This window comes from Podarcis vaucheri, assembly GCF_965113315.1.
Source record: "Podarcis vaucheri genome assembly, chromosome: 12".
Classification (NCBI taxonomy): domain Eukaryota; kingdom Metazoa; phylum Chordata; class Lepidosauria; order Squamata; family Lacertidae; genus Podarcis; species Podarcis vaucheri.
Window position 1 is genome coordinate 61,332,113 of NC_138750.1, and position 26,605 is coordinate 61,358,717.

Here is a 26,605-nt window from a genome sequence, read left to right on the forward strand (position 1 = left end):
CAATCACAGCCTACTAAGGATTCAATCATTCACACCACTTTGTTCTTATTAAGACATTATCGTCAGGAAGCAAGGACGTCACCAAGGAAGAGTTAATTGCATATTGGGGAGAGATCGGAGTACTGAACGTTTTACGGCAGGCATGGGAAACCTTTGGCCCTCCAGATGTTCCTGCATCCGAGTCCAGTGTCCAGTCCTGGGCGCCAGAGTTTAAGAAGGATACTGACAAGCTGGGCAGGGGTCAGCAAAAATTTTTAGCCACGGGCCGGTCCACTGTCCCTCAGACCTTGTGGCCGGCTGGAGAAGCATCACTGCCAGAGTCCATTCTTCTTGGAATAACAGGTTTGGAAGTGCCCAAGAAAGATGTTAGACTGTTTTTGTATGCCACAACTGCTGCTAGAATTTTGTTAGCTAAGAACTGGAAGACACAAGAAGTCCCAACAGTGGAGGAATGGCAGATGACGATGATGGGCTTTTCGGAGCTAGCTGACCTGACAGGAAGAGTCCGTGACCAGAAGGAGGAGGACTACCAGGAGGAATGGATGAAATTCAAAGACTATTTAGTTAAATATGTTAAGAGAACTTAATTGGAAAAAATTGCAAATCTCAGATAGGCTTCGGATTTAAATATGTATTGTTAGAGAATAACATGTTTAAAGTTAAAATGAAAAGAAAGAAAGATGTTAAGCGATTAAGTTAATTTTATGAGAAAATTGGTTTTTGGAAAGCTGTTACAATGATATATGCTGAAATTCAGCCAGGGGGATTTGAGGAAGTCACTTAACAATGTTACTAAGATTGGATTAAGTACAATTAAGATGTTTGCTTGTTTGAAAATTTTGGAAAACCAATAAAAAAAAATTGGGGGGGGGGAGAGAGAAGTATCACTGGTAGGGGGAAGCTGGAAGAAGAGGCGAGGGGGACAAACAGTCCTCCTCCTCACCCCCCACCTCTAGTCCCAGCTGCTGCGCTTACCTCCCAGGGGCTGCCGCTGCTGCTTCTCGTGAGTAGGCAGAGCAAGTTCGTCCACTCCGCTCTCTGGCCCGCAGAAGCACCAGGGCGGCGGTGGCGGAGGGAAGATGAGTGGCGCGAAAGAGCTGGCTCCAAAGAGGGGCTGCTTAAAATGGCGCTCAGCCAGCCCCCTTCCTTCTCTAGGCAAGGCAGGGAGAAACCGGGAGGAGGGAGGGAGGAGGAGGAACGGTGTGTGTGTGTGTGGGAATGGAATGGCGCCGGGGGGGGAAATGGCGCAGCCTGAACAAACAATCCCCACGCCGATCCACGGACAGTCCGCGGGCCGGATCCTGGAGGCAACTGGGCCTGATCCAGCCCGCGGGCCTTAGTTTGCCGACCCCTGAGCTAGAGTATGTGGAGAGGATAATCAAGGGACTGGAAGCCATGCCTGATGAGGAACAGTTGAAGGAGCTGGGGATGTTTAGCCCGGAAAAGAGGAGATATGAGAGCCATCTTCAAATATCTCAAGGGTTGTCCCATGGAAGAGGGAGCATGCTTGTTTTCTGCTGCTCCTGAGATAAGGACCCGAAACAATGGATTCAAATTACAAGGAGATTCCGACTAAACATCAGGAAGAACTTTCCGAAAGTGAGAGCTGTTCTATAGTGGAATGGACTCCCTCAGAAGGTGTTGGGCTGTCCTTCACTGGAGGCTCTGAAACAGAGTTTGGACGGTCAGGAATGCTTTAGCTACGATTCCTCTTCCAACTCCACAATTCGACGATTCTAACTGCAACTCCCACCATCCCTGGTGGCTGGCCATGTTTGCTGCTGGGGGTTGTAGTTCAATAAACACACAAGACGTAACCAGCTGTACATTTGAAAAAAATAATATATACTATTCATTGTATTGAATTGTAGATTTGAACAGAAGTAGCTCGTAAAGTTCAACGAAAAGTGTAGAAGCTTCATCAGTAGTACAAACTCTAGGTAATGCAAATAAATACAGTATCGTAATCTCACACATTTTTACAGCAAAAATGATATAAAAACCGTCAACAACCGTACATACCACATAGGATATCACAGGACAGTGGATCTTATAACATAGTACTTTAGATCTGATATTTGATTACATTTTTGTATGAGGTGCATTACTGTTTATATGTATAACATCTGAGTATGGTTTAAGTTTGTTTTACTTCTGCGGTGCCATATGGGTCACTTTAAGAAAGAAACTTTTGGATCTGTTGATTGCCAACACCTGTTGAATCAGTATTGCGCTTGTGCATATAATTCTACTCTGTAAAAGTTGCTGTTTACAGCAGCTACTACTATACTATAAGATACACTGTCCTGTGATATCATATATGGTATGTATGGTTCTTGACGGTTTTTATTGTATGTATTTGCATTACCTAGAGTTTGTACTACTGATGAAGCCCAGGACGGCGAAACAAGGCTAATATTCCAGAAATCCTTGTCTTAGACTCCGTGAAAGGATTCTGTGGAACTGCAACAACCTTTCGTGTTGACTGTTGGTCTCTATGAACAGACAGGTGGAATAGACACTTTCACATATATGGACCTTATGCATAAACTGATTAAGAGAATGAACTGATCCACTGGGTCTTCTACTTTTTTCTTGTTGAAATTTATGAACTATTTCTGTTGAAATCTACAGTTCAATACAATGAATAGTATATATTATTTTTTCAAATGTACAGCCGGTTATGTATTGAATACCTCATTTTTCGCTCTATAAGACGCACCAGACCACAAGATGCACCTAGTTTTTGGAGAGGGAAAACAAGAAAAAAAATATTCAGAATCTCAGAAGCCAGAACAGCAAGAGGGATCGCTGCACAGTGAAAGCAGCAATCCCTCTTGCTGTTCTGGCTTCTGGGATAGCTGTGCAGCCTGCATTCGCTCCATAAGATGCACATACATTTCTCCTTACTTTTTAGGAGGGAAAAAGTGAGTCTTATAGAGCAAGAAATATGGTATATATTATGTTTTCAAACGTACAGCCGGTTACGTCTTGTGTGTTTATTGAATATGTTTCACGTAACCAGGGGGTTGCAGTTCGACAACATCTGGAAGGTCAAAGGATCCTCACGCCTGCTCCAAAATGTTGCACCAGATTCCTCACCACACCTGGACATTATTGGAAGCCGGAAGACAGCTCCGCATCTCCATTAGGTATATTTGATTCACCCACCCACCCAACACCCCACAATTCCTTCCCGCCACCCTCTCACTCTGTCAGTTTCCTCTTCGACGGAGGGATGAGGTGAGACGGGAGCTCGTTCGGCAACTCGTGGCCTTCCAACTTGACTTTAATGAGATGGTTGGCCAACGCAAACTCCTCGTCGTCAAGCATCCCGTCTTTGTCGATGTCGGACAGTTTCCAGATCTTGCCCAAGACAGTGTTCGGCAGCTTGGACCTCACCATCTCCTTCTTGGCGTTGGCGCCGGTTATCTTCCCGTCCACCGGCGAAAGCGTGTAGAAGATCTCGTCGTACATGGGCTTGTCCCTAGCCACCACCCAGTTGGCGTCGTCGATCCCTTCGCCGGCGCCCTCGCCGTAGCCGTGCCCAAAGGGGCCGTGCAGCGTGCCCTCGAAGGCTCCCCCTTTCACCATCTGCACGGGCCGCTGGGACTCCTCCTGGCGCACCAGCACCATCAGCTGGGCGATATCGCTGGCAAGCATATCCTCAACGGCATCCAGCAGTTTGCTCTTCAAGGGCTGGAACTTACTGAAGTCTTGGCCCTGTAGCTGCTCCTGAAAGACAGAGCGACGGGCAATTCAGCGTTAAGACAGGGGATCGCAATCACCTTTGGCTGGGTTGGGATGATATGGGATTGGGGGGCCATCTCCTGCGGGGGTGCAATTAGTGCCAGCACCGTCCGTTAAGAGTTTGGGTGTAATCTTCGACACCTCCCTTTCCATGGAGGCGCAGACTGCAGCTATAACAAAGGCGGCATTTTTCCATCTCCACCAAGCTAAGCAGTTGGCTCCTTACCTCTCTCGCCCTGACCTAGCCACTGTGATCCACACGACGGTCACCTCCAGACTGGATTATTGTAACTCATTCTACGTGGGGCTGCCCTTGATACCAATTGCACTGGCTCCCGGTGGAGTACAGGATCAGGTTCAAGGTGCTGGTTTTAACCTTTAAAGCCCTATACGGCCTGGGACCCTCGTACCTACGGGACTGCCTCTCCTGGTATGTTCCACGGAGGACCTTATGGTCTTCAAACAAAAACATCATGGAGGTCCCAGGCCACAGGGAGGTTAGGCTGGCCTCAGCCAGAGCCAGGGCTTCTTTGGCTGTGGCCCAGATCTGGTGGAACGCTCTATCACAAGAGACTAGGGCCCTGCAGGACTTGAAATCTTTCCGCAGGGCCTGTAAGACGGAGCTGTTCCACCAGGCCTTTGGCCAAGGGACAGTCTGACCCCCTCCTTCAGTAATTCTCACACAACTCTAGCCCAACGGTTGCCATTAATTTGATTTTGAATTGATTTTAGAAGGTATTTCAATTAATTGACTGTTATTTTATGTAAACTGTGCTATTTTTACTGTCGTTAGCCGCTTTGGCTGGGGAGGGTGGGATATAAATAAAATTTTATTATTCTTATTTATTATAACCAAGCCTCCTGAGAAGTAGCTCTCAAACGTTTTCCCTCCGGAATAAAAATTCGCCACACTGATTTTTAAATTGGCAAGAAATATGTTTGGTTGGGGGAGGAAACAACTCCTAGCAGTGCTTGGTTTTGAAAATATACCTATCCATACCTGGAAGATTTAATGAGAAGTGTGAACTGGCTTTTGCAGCGTAATCTCACTTTATTAGGCCTGACTTGAGACAAACTAACTGCAATCCCCTCATCAGCACAAAGAAGGCTTTCTCTTTTCTGATCTTTCCTATTTGTCAGAGTTGGAAATCCCTCTTCACGACAATATGTTACGGAGAAGCACAGAAGAATGGCCAATGCTCTTGAAGAGAGGCCTAGGTAATAGTTCTGGTTGTAAAGGTAAAGGGACCCCTGACCATTAGGTCCAGTCGTGGCCGACTCTGGAGTTGCGGCGCTCATCTCGCTTTATTGGCTGAGGGAGCCAGCGTACAGCTTCCGGGTCATGCAGCCAACATGACTAAGCTGCTTCTGGTGAACCAGAGCAGCGCAAGGAAGCGCTGTTTACCTTCCCACTGGAGCGGTACCCATTTATCTACTTGCACTTTGACGTGCTTTCGAACTGCTAGGTTGGCAGGAGCTGGGACCGAGCAACGGGAGCTCACCCCGTCGCGGGGATTCGAACCACCGACCTTCTGATCGGCAAGTCCTAGGCTCTGTGGTTTAACCCACAGCGCCACCCACGTCCCAGTTCTGGTTGAATATCCCCCAAAATTATTTTGATACTATACTACACTGAAACGTTTTAACACTTCTTTGATTGTCCTTGAATCTTCCTGCCACAATTGTCATCACATCCGACCACACCACTGTGGTGTGCCACACGCTTTGAGAACAACGGCCTTATGAGGAATGGTCGAGGGAGCTGGGTACATTTAGCCGGGAAGAGGAAACTCGGAGGTGATAGGATAGCCATCTTCAAATATCTGGAGGGCTGTCGATGGAGTTGACTTTTAACGCCCTAAATGGCTCTGGCCCATTAAACCTGAAGGAGCATCTCCACCCCCATTGTTTGGCCCGGACACTGAGGTCCAGCTCCGAGGGCCTTCTGGCGGTTCACTCCCTGCGAGAAGTGAAGTTACAGGGCCTTCTCGGTGGTGGCGCCCGCCCTGTGGAATGCCCTCCCAGCGGATGTCAAGGAGATAAACAACTACACAACTTTTAGAAGACTTCTGAAGGCAGCCCTGTATAGGGAAGCTTTTAACGTTTGACACATTGCTGTATTTTTATTATGTCAGAAGCTGCTCAGAGACGCTGGGGAAACCCAGTCAGATGGGTGGGGTATGAAATATAATTCTGATTATGACGGCAGATTAAAATTACAAGAAAGACGATTCCAACTCAAGGTTAGGAAGAACTGTCTGACAGCAATCGCCGTTTGACAGTAGGATGGGACTTCCTCCAATGGACTCTCTTTCCTCGGAGATTTTAAAGCAGAGGTGGGATGGCCATCTATCACAGACGCTTCAGCTGAGATTCTTGCATTGCAGGGGGTTGGACTAGAGGACCTCAGGGGTCCCCAATTTCTAACTCTACAATTCTACAATTACCGTATTTTTCGCCCTATAGGACGCACTTTTCCCCCTCCAAAAATGAAGGGGAAACGTTTGTGCGTCCTATGGGGGGAATGCAGGCTTTTGCTGAAGCTTGGAGAGCGAGAGGGGTCGGTGCGCACCGACCCCTCTCACTCTCCAGGCTTCAGGAACACATCCGCAGCCTAGGCAGCCCTGCGGGAGGTCCTGCAGGGATGTCTAGGCTGCGGATAGCAGCCTGCCGCCCTGTGGGCAGGGCGCCCTGATGCAGAGCGCCCCTCGCGCCGGGCAGACATCGTCCAGCCCCACAAGCTCGGGGGACAGCAGGGAGGCGCAGCGCTGCCATCCCGCTGTTCCTCGACCTGGTTCTGTTTCCCCGACCTGCTTTTGGGGGGTAAATAAAGGGGGGGGAATTCCCTTTATTTCCCCCCCCCAAAAAAAACTAGGTGCGTCCTATGGGACGGAGCATCCTATGGGACAAAAAATACGGTACTCTGACTCTGAAATTTTGAAGGCAGGCTGTGTTTCCCCCTTCCACCCCAGAACGATAATCTGAACTGAAAATGAGATTTCTCTTCTGGGCGAAAGTATTCCTTCCAAACCGGAACGTTCTAGCCGAGGTGGGCAGCAAAGTTCATCTTTGCCTCAGACCTCCCTCTGTGCAAGTGAAACTGAGGAGTTTTCCGTCCCGGTTCTCAGATGCTCTGTATTTTTCCTGGCACTCACTTGCATCTTCTTCAGATTGGGAAAATCTCCCGGCGAAATCTGATGCTCCCGCTCGATGCGCCCGTAGATCTCGCCCAAATTGTTCACGAGCTCTTTCTTCTTGTTATCTTTCCCAAACACCGAGGGCATTTCCTTCTTAAGGGAGCTAATGATGTAGGCGTGGACCTAAGGACATCACAGAAGGGAGGTGTAAATACTATGCGACTGCCATAAAACTTAGGGAACAAGCTGTGCTACCAAAATGATTTAGGTTCTAAATGATAATTTTAGGTTATATTTTAGCAACCAAGATTTAATAGATATTTTTAACTGCCGCTATATCTGAATTGTCTCTGTTATACCCAACTGCAATTCAATGTATCCCTGTTGTGTTTTACGAAGTGAACCAGAACTGGTCTGTGAACGTAATAATAAAGCTGTACTTCTTCTAAATATTTTGTGTTTTTTTAGACAACAACACCATCTGATTCTCCATCCCTCCTGCCCAAATATTCTCCTCTATTTCTGCAAAGAGCTCAAGGTGATTCCTAATTTCCCATTAAATCCCAACGACACTACAAGGTAGAGTCATAGCTGTCAACTTACAGATTGGAAAATAAGGGACCAGCAGCCTCGAAAATAAGGGATCAGCAGCCAAAATAAGGGATTTTCCGGGCACAGGTATGTTCGACTTCTGAGCCCTTCCGAGCCAAAGGCAGAAAGCCCAGCCAGCAGCCAAATGAAGCCTCATCAATAAGGGACAGCAGCGGGACATGGCGCTGGGATAAGGGACTGTCCCGCCAAATAAGGGACACTTGGCAGCTATGGGTAGATTAGGCTAAGAGACAGCAGCTCACCCAATGAGCTTCACAGCCGAGTCAGGATTTGTCTCTCGTCTCCCAGGTCCACGTCTGGCTCTCTAGCCCAGTTTTTCCTCAAACCTGGGCCCCTGATAATCTCAGGTATGTTGAGCATCTTCCCCAAACCATCTTTTTATGGGACTGATGGGATCTGCGATCCAAAATATCTGGAAGCCCTCAGGTTAGGGAAAGCTGCACTACGTCACACTGGTTCTCAGGTAGACACAGTTGAATTTTATTTTATTTTGCATGTTTCTGAGAAGGACGCAGGACGAAACAGATGCCTTGAAACACTCCGTTTCAAAATACTCGTTCCGTCGTGACATTTCCTGGGTGCTGTGAGCGCAGCACAGTCCCTTAGGTCAAGCTACCCTCAGAGTTTCATGACAAGGACAAATGGAAAAAGGGGTAGAAAGCAGCCTGTAACTGCAAAATTTCAGCGGTACCTCAGTTTTCAAATGTCTCCGTTGACGAATGTTCTGGAACTCGAATGCCGAAAACCCGGAAATAAACGCTTCCGTTTTTGAACGCGCCTCGGAAGTCGAACGGCGTCCACTGAGGTACCACTGAATTTTTATCAATTTTGTCTGTAAATTTGCAGACTGCCTCGGTTTTCAAACGTTTCGGAAGCTGAATGGCCTTCCGGAACGGATCACGTTCGAAAACTGAGGTTCCACTCTATAACCAGAGCCAGCGTGATGTGGCGCTTAGAGGAGGCCTTTCTCAAATGTGGGTCTCCAACTGCCGCTGGACTGCAACTCCCATCATCCCTGACCACTGGGGTCCTGGAAGCTAGGGAAGATGGGAGTTGTAGTCCGACAGCAGCCGGGGGACCCAAGTTTGAGGAACGCTAGGCTAATCTCTGGGACTGGCCAAGTGTGCAGAGAAAAGCTTTCCTTGTGCACCTGCTTCCGAAAATCCCTTCAGGATGGAAAAACATCTTCATGTATGCGACAATGGCCGCGAGAGTTCTGGTAGCACAAGGATGGAAGACTGAAGAAACCCCAACTAAAGAACCATGGCAAGAAAAATTGCTGGACTATGCAGAACTGGCAAAACTGACATATAAGCTACGGGACAAGGATAACTGTGACTTTAAGGATGAATGGGAACCCTTTACAAAGGATCTGAAGATGCAACAAAGTGAACTGGACTCCTTGGCAGGTTTTGAATAAACATTCACAAACCTTTTATTGATAATAATCAGCTAAATAGTTTGAGGATCTATAAAACTTTGTAACATGCAGAAAACAGCATTCTTAGAGAAACCAAAGACTGGAACTGAGGGAAGTCGGGGGGCGGGGTTGGGGTGGATGGGTTTTGTGTGGGAGGGAGGAAAAATGGGGGAGAAAACAAGGGTGGTATGTTTTTGGATAATATGTTGTTATAATTTTGAATAATAATAATAAAAGAAATAGGTCACTGGGGAGAGAGACAGACGGACAGACAGACAGACATTCACCTTGGCTAGCCTTGCCCGCTTAATGAGGTCGTTCAGTTTCCGGAGGGCTGCGTTTCGGGGCAGGCTCTGGATATCCCTGAAGAGGTCCTGCTCCTCTGCCTCGAAGAGCTTGCGGTTATCGGGGATGAGGAGCGGGTGAGACCAGAAGGAGCCGATGTAGACCCTGATGACCTCGGGCGTGTTGACGATCTTCCCCAGCGACCACATGAGAGCCCCGTAGACCCTCATCAGCTGTTGGGTCTCGATCTGGTCCGCCTTGTTGAGCACCACCCTCATCTTGTCCTCGTGGTTCTTCAGGGCTTTGATGACCTCGGAGAACTCGTCCGAGATGTCCAGCTTGTGGGCGTCGAAGAGGAGGATGATGCGGTCCACCCGCTCGGCAAACCACTCCAGGACGGCGGCGAAGTCGTAGCCTACGTCGGGGCAGGAGAGAGGGGAGTCCCGTCAGAACATCAGGGATGGCTCCGTCGGTTGTGGAGCTCAAAACACTAAGGCCATCCATGTGATAAGGGGCAGCTACATATTCCTGCGGGGACGCGGGTGGCGCTGTGGGTTAAACCACAGAGCCTCGGACTTGCCGATCAGAAGGTCGGTGGTTCGAATCCCCGCGACGGGGTGAGCTCCCGTTGCTCGGTCCCTGCTCCTGCCAACCTAGCAGTTTGAAAGCACGCCAGTGCAAGGAGATAAATAGGTACCACTCCGGCGGGAAGGTAAACGGCGTTTCCGTGCGCTGCTCTGGTTTGCCAGAAGCGGCTTAGTCATGCTGGCCACATGACCTGGAAGCTGTACGCAGGCTCCCTCCGCCAGTAAAGCGAGATGAGCGCCGCAACCCTAGAGTCGGATATGACTGGACCTAATGGTCAGGGGTCCCTTTACCTTTACCTTACATATTCCTACATTGCAGGGGGTTGAACTAGAAAGACCTACAGTGGCTCCCAGTACGTTTCCGAGCACAATTCAAAGTATTGGTGCTGACCTTTAAAGCCCTAAACTGCCTCAGCCTGAAAGAGCATCTCCACCCCCATCATTCTGCCTGGACACTGAGGTCCAGCTCTCAAGGCCTTTTGGCGGTTCCCTCGCTGCAAGAAGCAAAGCTACAGAGAACCAGGCAGAGGGCCTTCTTGGTGGTGGCACCCGCCCTGAGGAACGCCCTCCCACCGGATGTCAAAGAGAAAAACAACTACAAGATTTTTAGAAGGCATCTGAAGGCAGCCCTGTTTGGGGAAGCTTTTAATGTTTAATTAATGCCCCACAGAGGACCTTATGATCTTCAAACAAAAACATCTTGGAGGTCCCGGGCCACAAGGAAGAAGAAGCAAAGTTTGGATTTGATATCCTGCCTTTCACTCCCTTTAAGGAGTCTCAAAGCGGCTAACATTCTCCATTCCCTTTCTCCCCCCACAACAAACACTCTGTGAGGTGAGTGGGGCTGAGAGACTTCAAAGAAGTGTGACTGGCCCAAGGTCACCCAGCAGCTGCATGTGGAGGAGCGGGGAAGCGAACCCGGTTCCCCTGATTACGAGACTACCGTTCCAAAACCAAAGCACGCTCTCAAATAGAAAGCAATGCAAAATGGGTTAATCCGTTCCAAACTTTTAAAAACAACCCCTAAAATAGCAATTTAACATGAATTTTACTATCTAACGAGACCACTGATCCACAAAATGAAAGCAACAAACAATGTACTGCAGTCACACAATCAATCAGTAGCTGAACTGGGTTCCACGCAAAAAGAAAAAGAAAAAAAAGAGCCACAAAGACGCAAAATAAATAGCAGAAACAGACAGGCCGCAGCGTAACACTTAAAACTAAAGTGTGGCACTCAAATCGGAAGTGTTAACCCTCAAAACGGAGCATGTTCGGCTTCCGAAAAAGTTTGCAAACTGGAACACTTACATCCGGGTTTGCAGTGTTTGGGTTCCAAGTTGTTTGAGGACCAAGGCGTTTGAGAACCAAGGTACCACTGTATATAAAGGTGCAAAATTATGAATGTGCTGCTTATAAAGGAACTGCCGCTCCAGGGCAAGAGCTGCTTCTTATTTCTCGAAAGGAAACAGCAGAAAATGACACAGTGGGAATACTCTGGCTGCAGAGAATCCCAAGGGAAAATTGCACAAGCGGCTTTTCACAGCCTAACATCTGCCCTGCTTTTCTCAGCTAAAGGGAAAAGAGAGACTTGCAGGTCAGGCTTCCAGAACTAACATTTGCATTAAGACAAAGCAGCACAGGGCATGTCCCGAGTTCAAGTCTCACTCAAGGGCTCGTTGTACGACCCAGATTCAGATCTCTCTACGTTGCTGCACAGGAGTGGGTCGTTCTGGCTCAATCGCTGCAGCTGGATACATATGGAATAATAAGAACTGTAGAGTTGGAAGAGGCCCCGTAAAAACCATTCCGAAAAGAACAGGAATGATTATGCTTCGGGATTCTGAACGATTTATTAAGGAAGGGAAATTAGTTTCTCTTTCTCTCTCTCTCTCTAAAATATTCTAGTCGACCCCCAATAATTTGTTGGTTTTGCAACCATACCGGGTCCGTCAACAATTTCACATTTTCTCATTTCTTCGTACAGCGACGCTTAAAAGGCAAACTTGCTAAAAGTGCTCTCAGTATTGGCACCTGCGGCCGATCAAACAGGCTTCTTGGAAAGGCTTTCTGGCAAGGCTAAGTCAGTGCTTAGCAAAAGCACCACTCCCATTCTTAATTGTTCCAAGAACTGACCAGTTAAATGGTTTATATAAGGAGACGGACAATGTGTATTGCAGCAGTTCTCAACCTATGGGTCCCCAGATGTTGTTGGACTACAACTCCCATCATCCCTGAGCTCTGGGCCTTGCTAACTAGGGGTGATGGGAGTTGTAGTCCAACAACATCTGGGGACCCACAGGTTGAGAAAGGCTGCTGAGCAGGAACAATACTAACATTAAAGGTAAAGGACCCCTGACCATTAGGTCCAGTCGTGGATGACTCTGGGGTTGCGGCGCTCATCTAGCTTTACTGGCCAAGGGAGCCGGCGTACAGCTTCCTGGTCATGTGGCCAGCAGGACTAAGACGCTTCTGGCGAACCAGAGCAGCGCACGGAAACCAGAGCTCACCCCGCCGCGGGGATTCGAACCGCTGACCTTCTGATCGGCAAGCCCTAGGCTCTGTGGTTTAACTCACGGCGCCACCAGCGTCCCTAGCAATACTAACATTAAGACTCACTAACTCACGCCTTTGCAAACCTGCTGCCCTCCAGGTGTTTTTCGACTACTGCTCCCATCATTCCCCCCCAGCCAGCACTGAGCTTTTCTGCTGCTAGGTACACCCGAGATCTCCTCCACACAGTCATTTAGTGAGTGAGCACCTGAGCATGTGCAGAGTGCTCACCCCCCCACGCCCGCACAGCAGAATTTGCTGTTGCCATAATGACAAAGGGTGGCATGTGTGGTGCAGCCGAAATTTCAGCCCTTGAGAGCACAAAAAAGTGGAAGCAGAGATGCTGGGTTCGACTGGATTACGACAGGAAGAAGGAACAAATGGAAAATAAACACCTCACACATGAAATTTTATAGGATGCAAGCTCCCCTTGCTGAAATAAAATTCGTTAAATGTGAAATTACGAACGAAAGTCAAGAAACCAGTGGCTGCTGAACAAAGGAGCAAGATCAGAACTGTTGTAATTGGATTAATCAAGATTACGGAAGCAGAACGAAATAAGAATTTGGCACCCTGAAATCCAGCACACAGGAAGTCACCTAAAGTAGTTTAATTTGGACTTTTAATAACTGGCTCTTTTAATTGTATTATAGGAAACCAGCCCTGAGTGCTCACTGGAAGGACAGATCCTGAAGCTGAGGCTCCAATACTTTGGCCACCTCAGGAGAAGAGAAGACTCCCTGGAAAAGACCCTGATCTTGGTAAAGATTGAGGGCACAAGGAGAAGGGGACAACAGAGGACGAGATGGTGGGACAGTGTTCTCGAAGCTACCAGCATGAGTTTGACCAAACTGCGGGAGGCAGTGGAAGACATGAGTGCCTAGAGTGCTCTGGTCCAGGGGGTCACAAAGAGTTGGACACGACTAAACAACAACAACAACAAAGTCGGTATTGTGATAATGTGGCTTTTATTGGATTATTGTAACTGAAAATTAATAAAAATCATTATTAAAAAAAAGAAGGGGACTTAAGCAGCTGGGGGAAGACAGAGATCTTCAGTCTCTGCAACTGCCCCCCAAGGGCAAGACCTACGGAAGAAGATTAGCTGCGCTTATTAGCCCTGGCACTCCTGTGCAGATCATGTGTTTCCCCCCTAATAATTTACTTTATGTGATTTACTGCCTTCTGCATGCAAAGCAAGTGGTCTCCCAGGGAGCCCTTCTCCAAACAGACAGCTGGGTTGGCTAAAAGATCTTTCCAGGCTGTCCCTGCGCCCCACAAAAGGAGAAATGTTCTTGCTCCAGAGTCCGTTAGCGTTTCAGAGGCCGAAGGAGGGACAGGCAACCTTCGCAAAGAGGAGCCTTGATGAATTTCCAGACTTTGACCGTCTCTCCCACCTTCAAAGACGACTGGAAAGGTCAGGAGGACTCGGCAAAATGGGTCAAGGCTCATTTCACACACAGGCCTGGCTCACTAATGAACACAGAAAAGGGACATTTGGAAAGAGAAATTCAGGCCAACAGAGTAAGAAATATCAAGGGTGTCAGCGGCCGAGGTAATTATCGATAGACCCTGAGAGAGAAGCCTATTTATAGCCGAATCAACACGGGCGATAGCTATTTATAGAAAACATTTTTTTCTTTTAAATACCCAAGAACGCACCCCTAGCACCAGCTGCTATTCAGCGTGGCATTGGAGTGAAACTTAGCTCAGCCAAGGGTTCAAAGAGCCACAAAGGATGACTTTAAACCCTGAGCAAGGTTTTATTTATGAATCCCAAGCTGGAATGAAGATCGCCGGAAGACATATCAACAACCTCAGGTGTGCAGATGACACAACCTGGATGGCAGAAAGTGAGGAGGAATTAAATAACCTTTTATTGAGGGTGAAAGAGGAGAGCGCAAAATATGGTCTGAAGCTCAACATCAAAAAAACAAAGATCATGGCCACTGGTCCCATCACCTCCTGGCAAATAGAAGGGGAAGAAATGGAGGCAGTGAGAGATTTTACTTTCTTGGGCTTTGCCTTCTAAATCCAGCCCACAGACGGTCCAGGAATTGGTGTGTTTTTACTTGAGTAGAATGTGCCCTTTTATTTAAAATGCATCTCTGGGTTATTTGTGGGGCCTGCCTGGTGTTTTTACATGAGTAGAATGTGTGCTTTTATTTAAAATGCATCTCTGGGTTATTTGTGGGGCGTAGGAATTTGTTCTTTTTTTCCCCCAAAATATAATCCGGCCCCCCACAAGGTCTGAGGGACAGTGGACTGGCCCCCTGCTGAAAAAGTTTGCTGACCCCTGGGTTTAGACTTATGAGTAATTGTAAGTTTAAGTGAAGTCTGCTGCAACTGGATTTCTTATGGACAGGGCCAATCCTGAATGTATTGGCTTTGTGACCATTACAGTGGTACCTCTGGTTGCGGACGGGATCCTTTCCGGAGCTCTGGTCTGATCCAGAGGTTTCCGCAACTGGAGGTGCCTGTTCTGCGCATGCGCGAGCAGCGAAACCTGGAAAAATACTTCCGGGTTTGCCGCTTTCGCAACGTAAACCAAGGTTCTACTGTGCGCCGATTTGCCTTCAGTAGCAGTAGAGCTCTGCTGGATGAAGTTATCAATTGCCTCTGGCCTATCGTTTGGGAACTCTGCAACGTGCTTAAGCTTTTACTCCTCAGCAATGACATCCACAGAAGCTGCTGCTTTCACTTTACCTCGGCTGATTCGCTGCTTCTCCCCGGAAAGGATCCCAGGAGTGTCAATCACGCTGATGCTCTCCAGAACCGGATTTGGCAGCTGTGCACAAACAAATCTAAGGGGTGGAAAGGCAGAAGAAAAATGTCACAACGAAGTAATACAAGGGACAGAACATGGACAATATTTCGGGTGAGAATTAAGCCTTGGGCCACTGGTTTTCCTCTGAAGTTCTCCACTGAAATGCATTGCATGTGCTGAAGACTAAAGGGTAAAGGTAAAGGGACCCCTGACAATTAAGTCCAGTCGCGAACGACTCTGGGGTTGCGGCGCTCATCTCGCTTTACAGGCCGAGGGAGCTGGCGTTTGTCCGCTTCTGCAGACAGTTTTTCCGGGTCATGTGGCCAGCCTGACTAAGCCTCTTCTGTCGAAACCAGAGCAGTGCACAGAAACGCCGTTTACCTTCCCGCCGGAGCGGTACCTATTTATCTACTTGCACTTTGACATGCTTTCGAACTGCTAGGTTGGCAGGAGCAGGGACCGAGCAACGGAAGCACACCCAATCGCAGAGATTCGAACCGCTGACCTTCTGATCCTCCATAAAAACAAGCCCAATGGAGTCAATGTGGGCCAGTGGGTAGATTGTCAGACTAGGACCTAAGAGACCCGGGTTCAAATCTCCACCTGGTCATGAAGCTCCCTTGGTCACTGTGGGCCTGCCACAGTCTTTCTGCCTAGCCTACCTCACAGTGTTGTTGTTGGGGATTAACCGAATGAATGCCACCTTGAGCTCCTTTGAAAAAAAGGTAGGGTATTGCTGATCGCTGAAGAATGGATGCTTTTGAATTTTGGTGCTGGAGGAGACTCTTGAGAGTCCCATGGACTGCAAGAAGATCAAACCTCTCCATTCGGAAGGAAATCAGCCCTGAGTGCTCACTGGAAGGACAGATCCTGAAGCTGAGACTCCAAGACTTTGGCCACCTCATGAGAAGAGAAGACTCCCTGGAAAAGACCCTGATGTTGGGAAAGATGGAGGGCACAAGGAGAAGGGGACGACAGAGGACAAGATGGTTGGACAGTGTTCTCGAAGCTACCAGCATGAGTTTGACCAAACTGCGGGAGGCAGTGGAAGACAGGAGTGCCTGGTGTGCTCTGGTCCAGGGGGTCACAAAGAGTCAGACATGACTAAACGACTAAACAACAACAACAACATGCCACCTTGAGCTCCTTGGAGAAAAAGGTGGGGTATTAATCCAGCAAAGAAAAATAATGCAATCCAAATGGAAAAATCCATTCTGAAATCCAAACCCAGCAAAAATTACTCGTTTAATGCTTTGCATGGCGAACACCACCATGGCCAGCCCTGTATGTAAGAGGCAGACAGCAGAATATTTCTTTCCCTTTAATACCAGCCTCGTGGACTTGGTCCTGATCTTTTAGAAGGAAATGTTCTTGATTGTTTAGCTGTCCAAACAATAAATCCGATCTAGGCCCCCCTGCTAAGAGTTGTCTTCCACCACTCTCTGCACCCTCTTCCGACAGTTAAAAGGCAGCCGCCGAGAAAAATGTTTTCATGTGTTAAATTTAGGGTTTCGCCACAAGGGCTTGTTTGTCCTGCTTTTAAGCCTTTGCCCCGGCAGGAGTCCGACCTGCTAGTTAGCATCTGAGAGAGCGCTGGGGCTAAGTAAATGCCAGGAAAGTCAGGAGGCAAATTTGGCCAGGGACAAAGGCAAGCACAAAAAACATTGTTCCTTTCGGTGCCTGCCTCAAAACAGCACACACACACACAAAAACTGTTTGAAACATCATTAGAATCAAAGATAAACTAAAATCTTGATTAAAACACATGTCGGCATTCTACCTATCAGAATAGGCTGGCCTAAGCAAGAATGTTTGTAAAGGTAAAAGTAAAGGGGACCCCTGACCATTAGGTCCAGTCGTGGCCGACTCTGGGGTTGCGGCGCTCATCTCGCTTTATTGGCTGAGGGAGCCGGCGTACAGCTTCCGGGTCATGTGGCCAGCATGACTAAGCTGCTTCTGGCAAACCAGAGCAGCGCATGGAAACGCCGTTTACCTTCCCGCCGGAGCGTTACCTATTTATCTACTTGCACTGGTGTGATTTCGAACTGCTAGGTTGGCAGGAGCAGGGACAGAGCAACGGGAGCTCACCCCGTGGCGGGGATTCGAACCGCCGACCTTCTGATCGGCAAGTCCTAGGCTCTGTGGTTTAACCCACAGCGCCACCTGTGTCCCTAGAACTTTTGCAGCAGGCGCCAAAAAGAGAAAACAGGGAAGGCACCTGCTGCCTGATGCATTATAAAGCAGCTCTGGAGAGCGGAGGGGAAGAAGAGGATGGATGGATTCAAGAGACTCTAAATCTGCTCAAGAGGCCTTAATGGTAGCTTTTTTCTGGCATGGCGGTATATGGACGTTGACCAGCAATAAAGAGGCTCTCCTTAGTTTGAGGAGGACGGCCATTGCAAGTGAGTTGCAAGTGGTTGAAGCTGTTGTAATATGGTCTAGCACCGTGGAGATAAAACAGGCGAGACCCCCGCTGGGCCTTCCTCCCCTTGAGGAGGGGGTGGCAGGCAAAGAATGGCAACCATAGCCATTAAGCGTTATAGGGTCGCTATGCCATGTGTCTTGGTGGAGCATGATGTCAAATTACATAAGGTAGGACATTAGGTGTTGGTTAAGGTCTGTATAGTTAAAGCTCTGGTTTTCCCAGTAGTGATGTATGGAAGTGAGAGCTGGACCATAAAGAAGGCTGATCGCCGAAGAATGGATGCTTTTGAATTATGGTGCTGGAGGAGACTCTTGAGAGTCCCATGGACTGCAAGAAGATCAAACCTCTCCATTCTTAGGGAAATCAGCCCTGAGTCCTCACTGGAAGGACAGATCCTGAAGCTGAGGCTCCAATACTTTGGCCACCTCATGAGAAGAGAAGACTCCCTGGAAAAGACCCTGATGTTGGGAAAGATGGAGGGCACAAGGAGAAGGGGGTGACAGAGGACGAGATGGTGGGACAGTGTTCTCGAAGCTACCAGCATGAGTTTGACCAAACTGCGGGAGCCAGTGGAAGACAGGAGTGCCTGGCGTGGTCTGGTCCAGGGGGTCACGAAGAGTCGGACACAACTAAACAAATTCTTCTTTGCGTGCCAGCCTGCTATGTTCCAGGACAGCAACTTTAGACCCTGTTCCCTCAAGAGACCTGTTTCCATCATTTCCACCTTGTCTAGGAGCCCTACTTTGTCTAAAAAAAACTCCCATTTGCTCTATCGGTGGGGGTCTGTTTGGTAGAGCTATAGTGTCCCTCTGTTCTCGGCGGCGGGGGGGGGGGGTTAGCTATCTAAATTGGGGACAACCTGAGGTAGCCAAGCCAGGAGCTTGAGATCTTCACGACCTGGTTGGCCCTTGCCATGTCGTACTGACTGACGGATGATTCAGGGCTTTAAATTGTGCTCTTCTATCAAATTTCCTTTTCTGCGTATACTGTAATGTTTTACTGTTGCTATGGCCATTGGATAATGTGAATAAAGTTTTATCTTTAAGGCGGTGAAGGTCCTGTGTGAGTGCCTGGAGGTGGTTGGAGGATGGATGGTGGCTAACAGATTGAGGTTGAATCCTGACAAGACAGAAGTACTGTTTCTGGGGGACAGGGGGCGGGTGGGTGTGGGGGACTCCCTGGTCCTGAATGGGGTAACTGTGCCCCTGAAGGACCAGGTGCGCAGCCTGGGAGTCATTCTGGACTCACAGCTGTCCATGGAGGCGCAGGTCAATTCTGTGTCCAGGGCAGCTGTTTACCAGCTCCATCTGGTACACAGGCTGAGACCCTCCCTGTCCGCAGACTGCCTCACCAGAGTGGTGCATGCTCTGGTTATCTCCCGCTTGGACTACTGCAATGCGCTCTACGTGGGGCTACCTTTGAAGGTGACCCGGAAACTACAACTAATCCAGAACGCGGCAGCTAGACTGGTGACTGGGAGCAGCCGCCAAGACCACATAACACTGGCCTTGAAAGACCTACATTGGCTCCCAGTACGTTTCTGAGCACAATTCAAAGTGTTGGTGCTGACCTTTCATGCCCTAAACGGCCTCGGTCCCGTATACCTGAAGGAGCGTCTCCACCCCCATCGTTCTGCCCGGACACTGAGATCCAGCGCCGAGGGCCTTCTGGCGGTTCCCTCATTGCGAGAAGCAAAGCTACAGGGAACCAGGCAGAGGGCCTTCTCGGTAGTGGCGCCTGCCCTGTGGAACGCCCTCCCTTCAGACGTGAAGGAAATAAGTAGCTATCTTATCTTTAAAAGACATCTAAAGGCAGCCCTGTTTAGGGAAGTTTTTAATATTTAATGCTGTATTTTTTTTAACATTTGATTGGGAGCTGCCCAGAGTGGCTGGGGAGACTGAGCCAGATGGGCGGGGTATAAATAATAAATTTATTAATTATTATTATTATTATTATTATTATTATTATTATCTATATTGAGAGCAGAGCGCTCCACACTGACCTGTTCAAGAAGGCATTGCCAAAGGCATTCAGTTTCCTGAAAGGCTTCTTTGGATCCACCACCAGCGCATTCCCGGGAATTATGCCTTCCACGTCGCCCTGCATCACGGCAATGAAGGAGTCAGTCGTGGGCTCTGGACCAATCCTCATACCAGGAAATTCTTGCTCGAGGAGGTACCTGGAAACAGACATAAAAGCATGAGATGTGTCACTGGTTCCACTTAAGATGCTGCGTGCTCAGAGGGTGGCCGCTAGTTGCAAATCTGAAGCTAGACGATGCCTCCTTTAGCAGGCAGCTCCTAACCCATACAAAATGCCAACCACAGAGCCTTGGGCTTGCTGATCAGAAGGTCGGCAGTTCGAATCCCTGCAACGGGGTGAGCTCCCATTGCTCGGTCCCTGCTCCTGCCGACCTAGGAGTTCGAAAGCACGTCAAAGTGCAAGTAGATAAATAGGTACCACTCCAGCGGGAAGGTAAGCAGCGTTTCCGTGTGCTGCTCTGGTTCGCCAGAAGCGGCTTAGTCATGCTGGCCACATGACCCGGAAAAACTGTGGACAAACGTTGGCTCCCTCAGCCAGTAAAGAGAGGAGCATCACAACCCCAGAGTGGTCCGCGACTGGACCTAACGGTCAGGGGTCCCTTTACCTTTTGGTTTATTAAATTGTGATTTATTTTATCACATTTATTATGGTTTCATTACTGCCAACAACACACCATTTGAAGCTGTCGGCTTACAAACCCTGGTTTGGTTTAATCATGGGTAGGCAAGCTAAGGCCCGGGGCCGGATCTGGCCCAATCAACTTCTAAATCTGGCCCGCGGAGGGTCTGGGAATCGGCGTATTTTTACATGAGTAAAATGTGCCCTTCAATTTAAAAAGCATCTCTGGGTTATTTGTGGGGTCTGCCTGGTGTTTTTACGTGAGTAGAACGTGTGCTTTGATTTCAAATGCATCTCTGGGTTATTTGTGGGGCATAGAAATTTGTTCATATATTTTTTTCAAAATATAGTCCGGCCCCCCCACATGGTCTGAGGGACGGTAGACCTTAGGTTGCCTATGCCTGCTGTTATCTAATATTAAAGAGTGCTTGTAGACTGATGATTAGGCAGCATAGACTAAGGGTATGAGTCTTATGGCTACTGATTGATTTCATGTACAGTGGTACCTCGGGTTAAGTACTTAATTCGTTCCGGAGGTCTGTTCTTAACCTGAAACTGTTCTTTAACCTGAAGCACCACTTTAGCTAATGGGGCCTCCCACTGCCCCGCCGGAGCACGATTTCTGTTCTCATCCTGAAGCAAAGTTCTTAACCCGAGGTACTATTTCTGGGTTAGCGGAGTCTGTAACCTGAAGCGCATGTAACCTGAGGTACCACTGTAATACAAAAAACAGCGACAATTTGTCGTTGACAAAGGGCAGCTGGATATATACAGGGCCCCATTACCTTCGGTAGCTTAGGGCCTCATCAAACCTAAATATGGCCCTTGAGCTATCCACCAGCAATGAACTATTTTTGCATCAACGACATTCTGCTGTACACAGCGCCGAAACCCCCTTCCCAAGCCCCCAAAACAAGTGGACCAGGAAATATGAGCAAAAACTGGACACTTGATGCACAAAAGACAAAACCTGCAGCCAGCCTGCGCAGGTGCGGTGGAAAAAACACACCTGGACAGTATCATTTACACCCCCTACCCAAGGAGACCTGCGCAATTTGTACCCAAGATCTCAAAAGAACAAGGATTTCATTGTACTAGGGTGATGGCTGAAGGAGGTGGGGGGGGCAGAGAGAGAGAGAGACAAGGAATTTCTTGTGAGCCACAATCTATACCAGTGCAAAGGCTTAGAAAACACAGCAGTGAAAACAGGATGTACTCACAACCGGTGGAAGAATCACATGCCGGCAAGTTAATATTCTGCATACTGTTATAGGCAGCAACGACAACAGAAGGTGCTTTGAATTCAGCCTGGTCAAACGAAACAGGCAACTTCCAAGTTAGACTACTGCAACGCACTCTACGCGGGTCTGCCCGTGAAGACTGTTTTAGACCAGGCAGCGAGAAAACATAGGCAGCCGAAGGGCCACATACAGTAAGGTTACCAGATTTTTTTCAATGAATCTGGGGACACTTTAAAGCAGCGGGAAGACTGCTTTCTATGTGAACCGATAGAAATACCGTATTTTTCGCTCTATAAGACACACCAGACCACAAGACGCATCTAGTTTTTGGAGGAGAAAAACAAGAAAAAAAAATATTCTGAATCTCAGAAGCCAGAACAGCAAGAGGGATCGCTAGGCAGCGAAAGCAGCAATCCCTCTTGCTGTTCTGGCTTCTGGGATAGCTGCGCAGCCTGCATTCGCTCCATAAGATGCACACATATTTCCCCTTACTTTTTAGGAGGCGAAAAGTGAGCCTCATAGAGCAAAAAATACGGTACTTTTTTCAACCTGACGGGATCGATACGCCCAGGGAAAGGAGTATGTTTACATTGGCCAAACTAGAAGAAAGCGTCTAGGGGGAGAGCAGTGCAAGAGCTTTCAGGGCTCTAGGTCTAGGGCAGTTTTTTGCCAAGTTGGCACACTCCAAGTGTTTGGAACTACAACTCCCATCAGCCCCAGCCAGTTCAGCCAAGGTCTCACCTTGAATGGTCAATTCCAGGTGCTGCTTCCAGGGCAGAGTCACTGCCAAACTATTTCTCGGAGCCTGCAAAGGCCTGTTTCTCAACCGCAAGCAGCCTGTTTCTGCACCACACCGGTTATTTACGAGAACCTCGCAAGGTTAAGAATTTTGGTGCCTTGAGTCTGCTTGTTTCTTCTTCCCTCGCCATCCCCTTTTCCTTTTGTGTCGCGTCCTTTTTGGATTACAAGCCGGGGCTGGGCAGCCTTTGCCAGTCTGCAAACTGCTCGCGGAGCCTTTCCGGCTGAAGAGCAGGATACAAAGGCTTTGAACAAATAAAATAAAGGGAGCGACTCGGCCCAGAGAGGCCTGTGCTGGCAGCCAGATCTCCTGGGGACAGCTGTGTTTATTTTATTATCAAGAGGGGTCACAGGCTCAAACCACAGCAACTCGCCGCAGCAACTCTAGCAACAGCCAGCTGGACTGTGGCGCTATGCGTCCGTGTGCCTGGCTGTTAACCAGAGGGGGCTGGTGGATCAAGCCCACCCAGGGACAGCTGTGGACAGGATTCCTACATTGCAGGGGGTTGAGATGGATGACCTTCAGGGTCACACTTAGCTCTATGACTTCATGACTATCCCCTTCTGCCATCTGTGCCCCACACGAGAAACAACCTTAACATAGGAAGATGCCTTTTACAAAGTCAGGTTACTGGGTCCATCTGGTACGTAGGATGAGACCCTCCCTGCCCGCGGACTGTCTCGCCAGAGTGGTGCATGCTCTAGTTATCTCCCGCTTGGACTCCTGCAATGCGCTCTATGTGGGGCTACCTTTGAAGGTGACCCAGAAACTACAATTAATCCAGAATGCAGCAGCTAGACTGGTGACTGGGGGCGGCCGCCAAGACCATATAACACCGGTCTTGAAAGACCTCCATTGGCTCCCAGTACGTTTCCGAGCACAAGTCAATGTGTTGGTGCTGACCTTTAAAGCCCTAAACGGCCTCGGTCCAGTATACCTGAAGGAGCGTCTCCACCTCCATCGTTCTACCCGGACACTGAGGTCCAGCTCCAAGGGCCTTCTGGCGGTTCCCTCACTGCGAGAAGCCAAGTTACAGGGAACCAGGCAGAGGGCCTTCTCGGTGGTGGCACCCGCCCTGTGGAACGCCATCCCACCAGATGTCAAAGAGAAAAACCACCACCAGACTTTTAGAAGACATCTGAAGGCAGCCCTGTTTAGGGAAGCTTTTAATGTTTAATAGGTTCTTGTACAGTGGTACCTCAGATTAAGAACTTAATTCGTTCTGGAGGTCTGTTCTTAACCTGAAACTGTTCTTAAGCTGAAGTACCACTTTAGCTAATGGGGCCCTCTTAGTGACGCCGCACAATTTCTGTTCTCATCCTGAAGCAAAGTTCTTAACCCGAGGTAATATTTCTGGGTTAGCGGAGTCTGTAACCTGAAGCGTATGTAACTTGAAGCATATGTAACCCAAGGTACCACTGTATTTTAATCTTGTGTTGCAAGCCGCCCAGAGTGGCTGGGGAAACCCAGCCAGTTGGGCGGGATACAAATAATAAATTATTATATTATTATTTAGCTCAGCACTGTTTGCACGGACTGGCAGCAGCGCTCCAGGCAGGCGAGACTGGAGCTGGAACCCTCTGCGCACGCAGCGAATGCTTCGCCGCAGAGTTACGACACCTCCTTGGGCGGCAGAGTTGCACATCGGCAGAACGAGACGGACACAAACATCTTGCTTCACCGACCTTCAGCACAGTATGCCTCCTTCCTTCCCTGTTTTGAAAACCTCCCGGCCAGCCTTTCCTGATCTAGCTTCAACTATCGGGCAATTGCATTTCAGCCTCTCGACTGTGACCCAAGTCTGATCCCTGTGGTCTCTCTTCCAGCTCTGCAATTCTGTGCAGGGAATTGAGGATCTAAACTGAGAATCAGCATTGTCTCCAAATGCATCCAGCTGCTGATATCCATTACGATTTCTGCGTTTAAGAAAAATCCGTCAGGTCTGTGTGCAATTAAAATGCACAATGAGCCCATTATTCAGCAGGCATTATAAACAGCATAAATGGAGTCATTCTGGGCCCTCTGAATTGCGGTTCCCAAAGCCCTTCTTAGCATTTAAAAAGACCGCCTATCTCTTTGCTATTGTGTTTGGAATAAGAGGAGAAGACAGTCTCTACCTGAAAGAAAGACAGAGGATCAACGCACAACGCACTTGGCCAAAGGACCCCCTTGATAAAGTACCGTATTTTTTGCTCTATAAGACTCACTTTTTCCCTCCTAAAAAGTAAGGGGAAATGTGTGTGCGTCTTATGGAGCGAATGCAGGCTGCGCGGCTATCACAGAAGCCAGAACAGCAAGAGGGATTGCTGCTTTCGCTGCACAGCGATCCCTCTTGCTGTTCTGGCTTCTGAGATTCAGAATATTTTTTTCCCCTTGTTTCCCTCCTCCAAAAACTAGGTGCGTCTTGTGGTCTGGTGCGTTTTATAGAGCGAAAAATACGGGTAGTTTTGAACAGGAACAGGCTAGATTGAACAACAAGGTAAATAGCCGCTATGGCCTAGTGCAGAGATGGGGGAAAGCTTTTTCAAACGGCCTTGGTCCAGTATACTTGAAGGAGCGTCTCCACCCCCATCGTTCTGCCTGGACACTGAGGTCCAGCTTCGAGGGCCTTCTGGCAGTTCCCTCCCTGCGAGAAGTGAGGTTACAGGGAAGCAGGCAGAGGGCCTTCTCGGTGGTGGCACCCTGTGGAACACCCTCCCATCAGATGTCAAGGAGATAAAAAACTGTCTGACTTACAGAAGACATCTGAAGGCAGCCCTGTTTAGGGAAGCTTTTAATGTTTAATAGGTTATTGTATTTTAATATTATTTTGGAAGCCGCCCAGAGTGGCTGGGGAAATCCAGCCAGATGGGCGGGGTATATATAATCAATTATTATTATTATTATTATAAACTGAAGGCCACATTCCCAACTTTAGGGGGCCGAATGCCAGCGGTGGGTGTCATGGGTTGGTCGGACGTAGAGGAATGGTGGTGGTGGGGAACGAGCTGGAGTAACCCCCCCCCCCAGGAAGAAGACTCTGAGCCCAGGGAGGGATGGAGGAACGATGATGAGTGGTCAGAGGGAGAAGATTGGGAGAAGGAGGTGCTGGAAGCTGAGGCAACAGGGCTTCGTGAGCGGGAAGAGTCTGTGGCAGAGAGCAGCCCAGAATCACTGGACTTAGCGGACCCTGATGTTGGGAAAGACTGAGGGCACAAGGAGAAGGGGACGACAGAGGACGAGATGGCTGGATAGTGTTCTCAAAGCTTCCAGCATGATTTTGACCAAACTGTGGGAGGCCGTGGAAGACAGAAGTGCCTGGCGTGCTCTGGTCCATGGGGTCACCAAGAGTCGGACACGACTAAATGACAAGAACAACAATAATATTGCAAGGGGGGGTGGGATAGCCAAATTTAAGATGGAGTCAGGAAAATAATAGTTTTACTTGCACTGCTTCTCTCTTCCAATCCACCTCCATGTTTTACACAGTCCCGTTCCCCCCACCCCCCAAAAATATTAAGTCCTCCTTAAAAATATCTGCCATCCTGGAACCTGCTATTTTCTGGCTGGAAAAGATCTGCTCCCGTTTTGTTTTTTAAAAGAAAAAGCAGTCAGCTGAACTGCTTGGTCATTCTGTACTTGGCTCTTGCATGCAAGCGATTAGGTTTTCGAAACACCAGCGCAGGTAAAAAATTCCAGGACCTTTCAAGGTCAACAATCACCAGGTACGGGAGATTTTATTACCTCCCCGTGGGTTCTCGCTGTCTGTACACAGACTTGGGTTTCTCTCCCTTCAAGTAATGAGTGGCTGGCAGCGGGGAGAATCCGCTCCCCAGAATCTCACATAGGATGCAGCCTCATACAGTCAGGTGCGCTGGTCCATCTCGCTTAATATTGTCTGCACTGACTGGCAGCTCTTCAGGGTTTCGGCCAGGGGGCATTCCAAGTCAAACTATGAGAGGTTGGGGACTGAAGCTAGGACTTTTTGCATGAAAAGCCAGACGCTCTAACCACTGAGCCACAGTCCCCAGGGTCCTCTCAAAACTCCTGCCTTTGCCCAGTCCCAGTCTGGGGTCAGCAGACCCAGCTCTCATGCCATAAACAGAGTTAATAAACACACAAGACGTAACCGGCTGTACGTTTGAAAATATATATATATGCTATTCATTGTGTTGAACTTGATGAGCTACTTCTGTTGAAATCTACAATTCAATTAAAAAGTAGAAGACCCAGTGAATCAGTTCATTCTCTAATCAGTTTGTGCATAAGGTTCATATACGTGAAAATGTCTATTCCACCTGTCTGTTCATAGAGTCCAACAATCCACACGAAAGATTGCGGCAGTTCTTAGGCTTCGTCAGTAGTACAAACTCATATGTGATATCACAG

General features: G+C 48.5%; 1 protein-coding gene across 1 annotated transcript in view; it reads right to left on the reverse strand.

The window, feature by feature from the left end:
* Nucleotides 1-2,108: 2,108 nt before the first annotated feature.
* The window catches only part of LOC309514942 (EH domain-containing protein 3), a 32,937-nt gene continuing 8,440 nt past the window's right edge, over nt 2,109-26,605 (reverse strand). The window contains exons 2-6 of the mRNA XM_082192467.1: nt 19,539-19,715; nt 15,051-15,148; nt 9,207-9,619; nt 6,906-7,070; nt 2,109-3,735 (exon numbers count right to left, since the gene is read on the reverse strand). Of these exons, the coding sequence (XP_082048593.1) occupies nt 3,208-3,735; nt 6,906-7,070; nt 9,207-9,619; nt 15,051-15,148; nt 19,539-19,715 (1,381 nt within the window). The 3' untranslated portion in view covers nt 2,109-3,207. The remainder of the gene's footprint in view (nt 3,736-6,905; nt 7,071-9,206; nt 9,620-15,050; nt 15,149-19,538; nt 19,716-26,605) is intronic.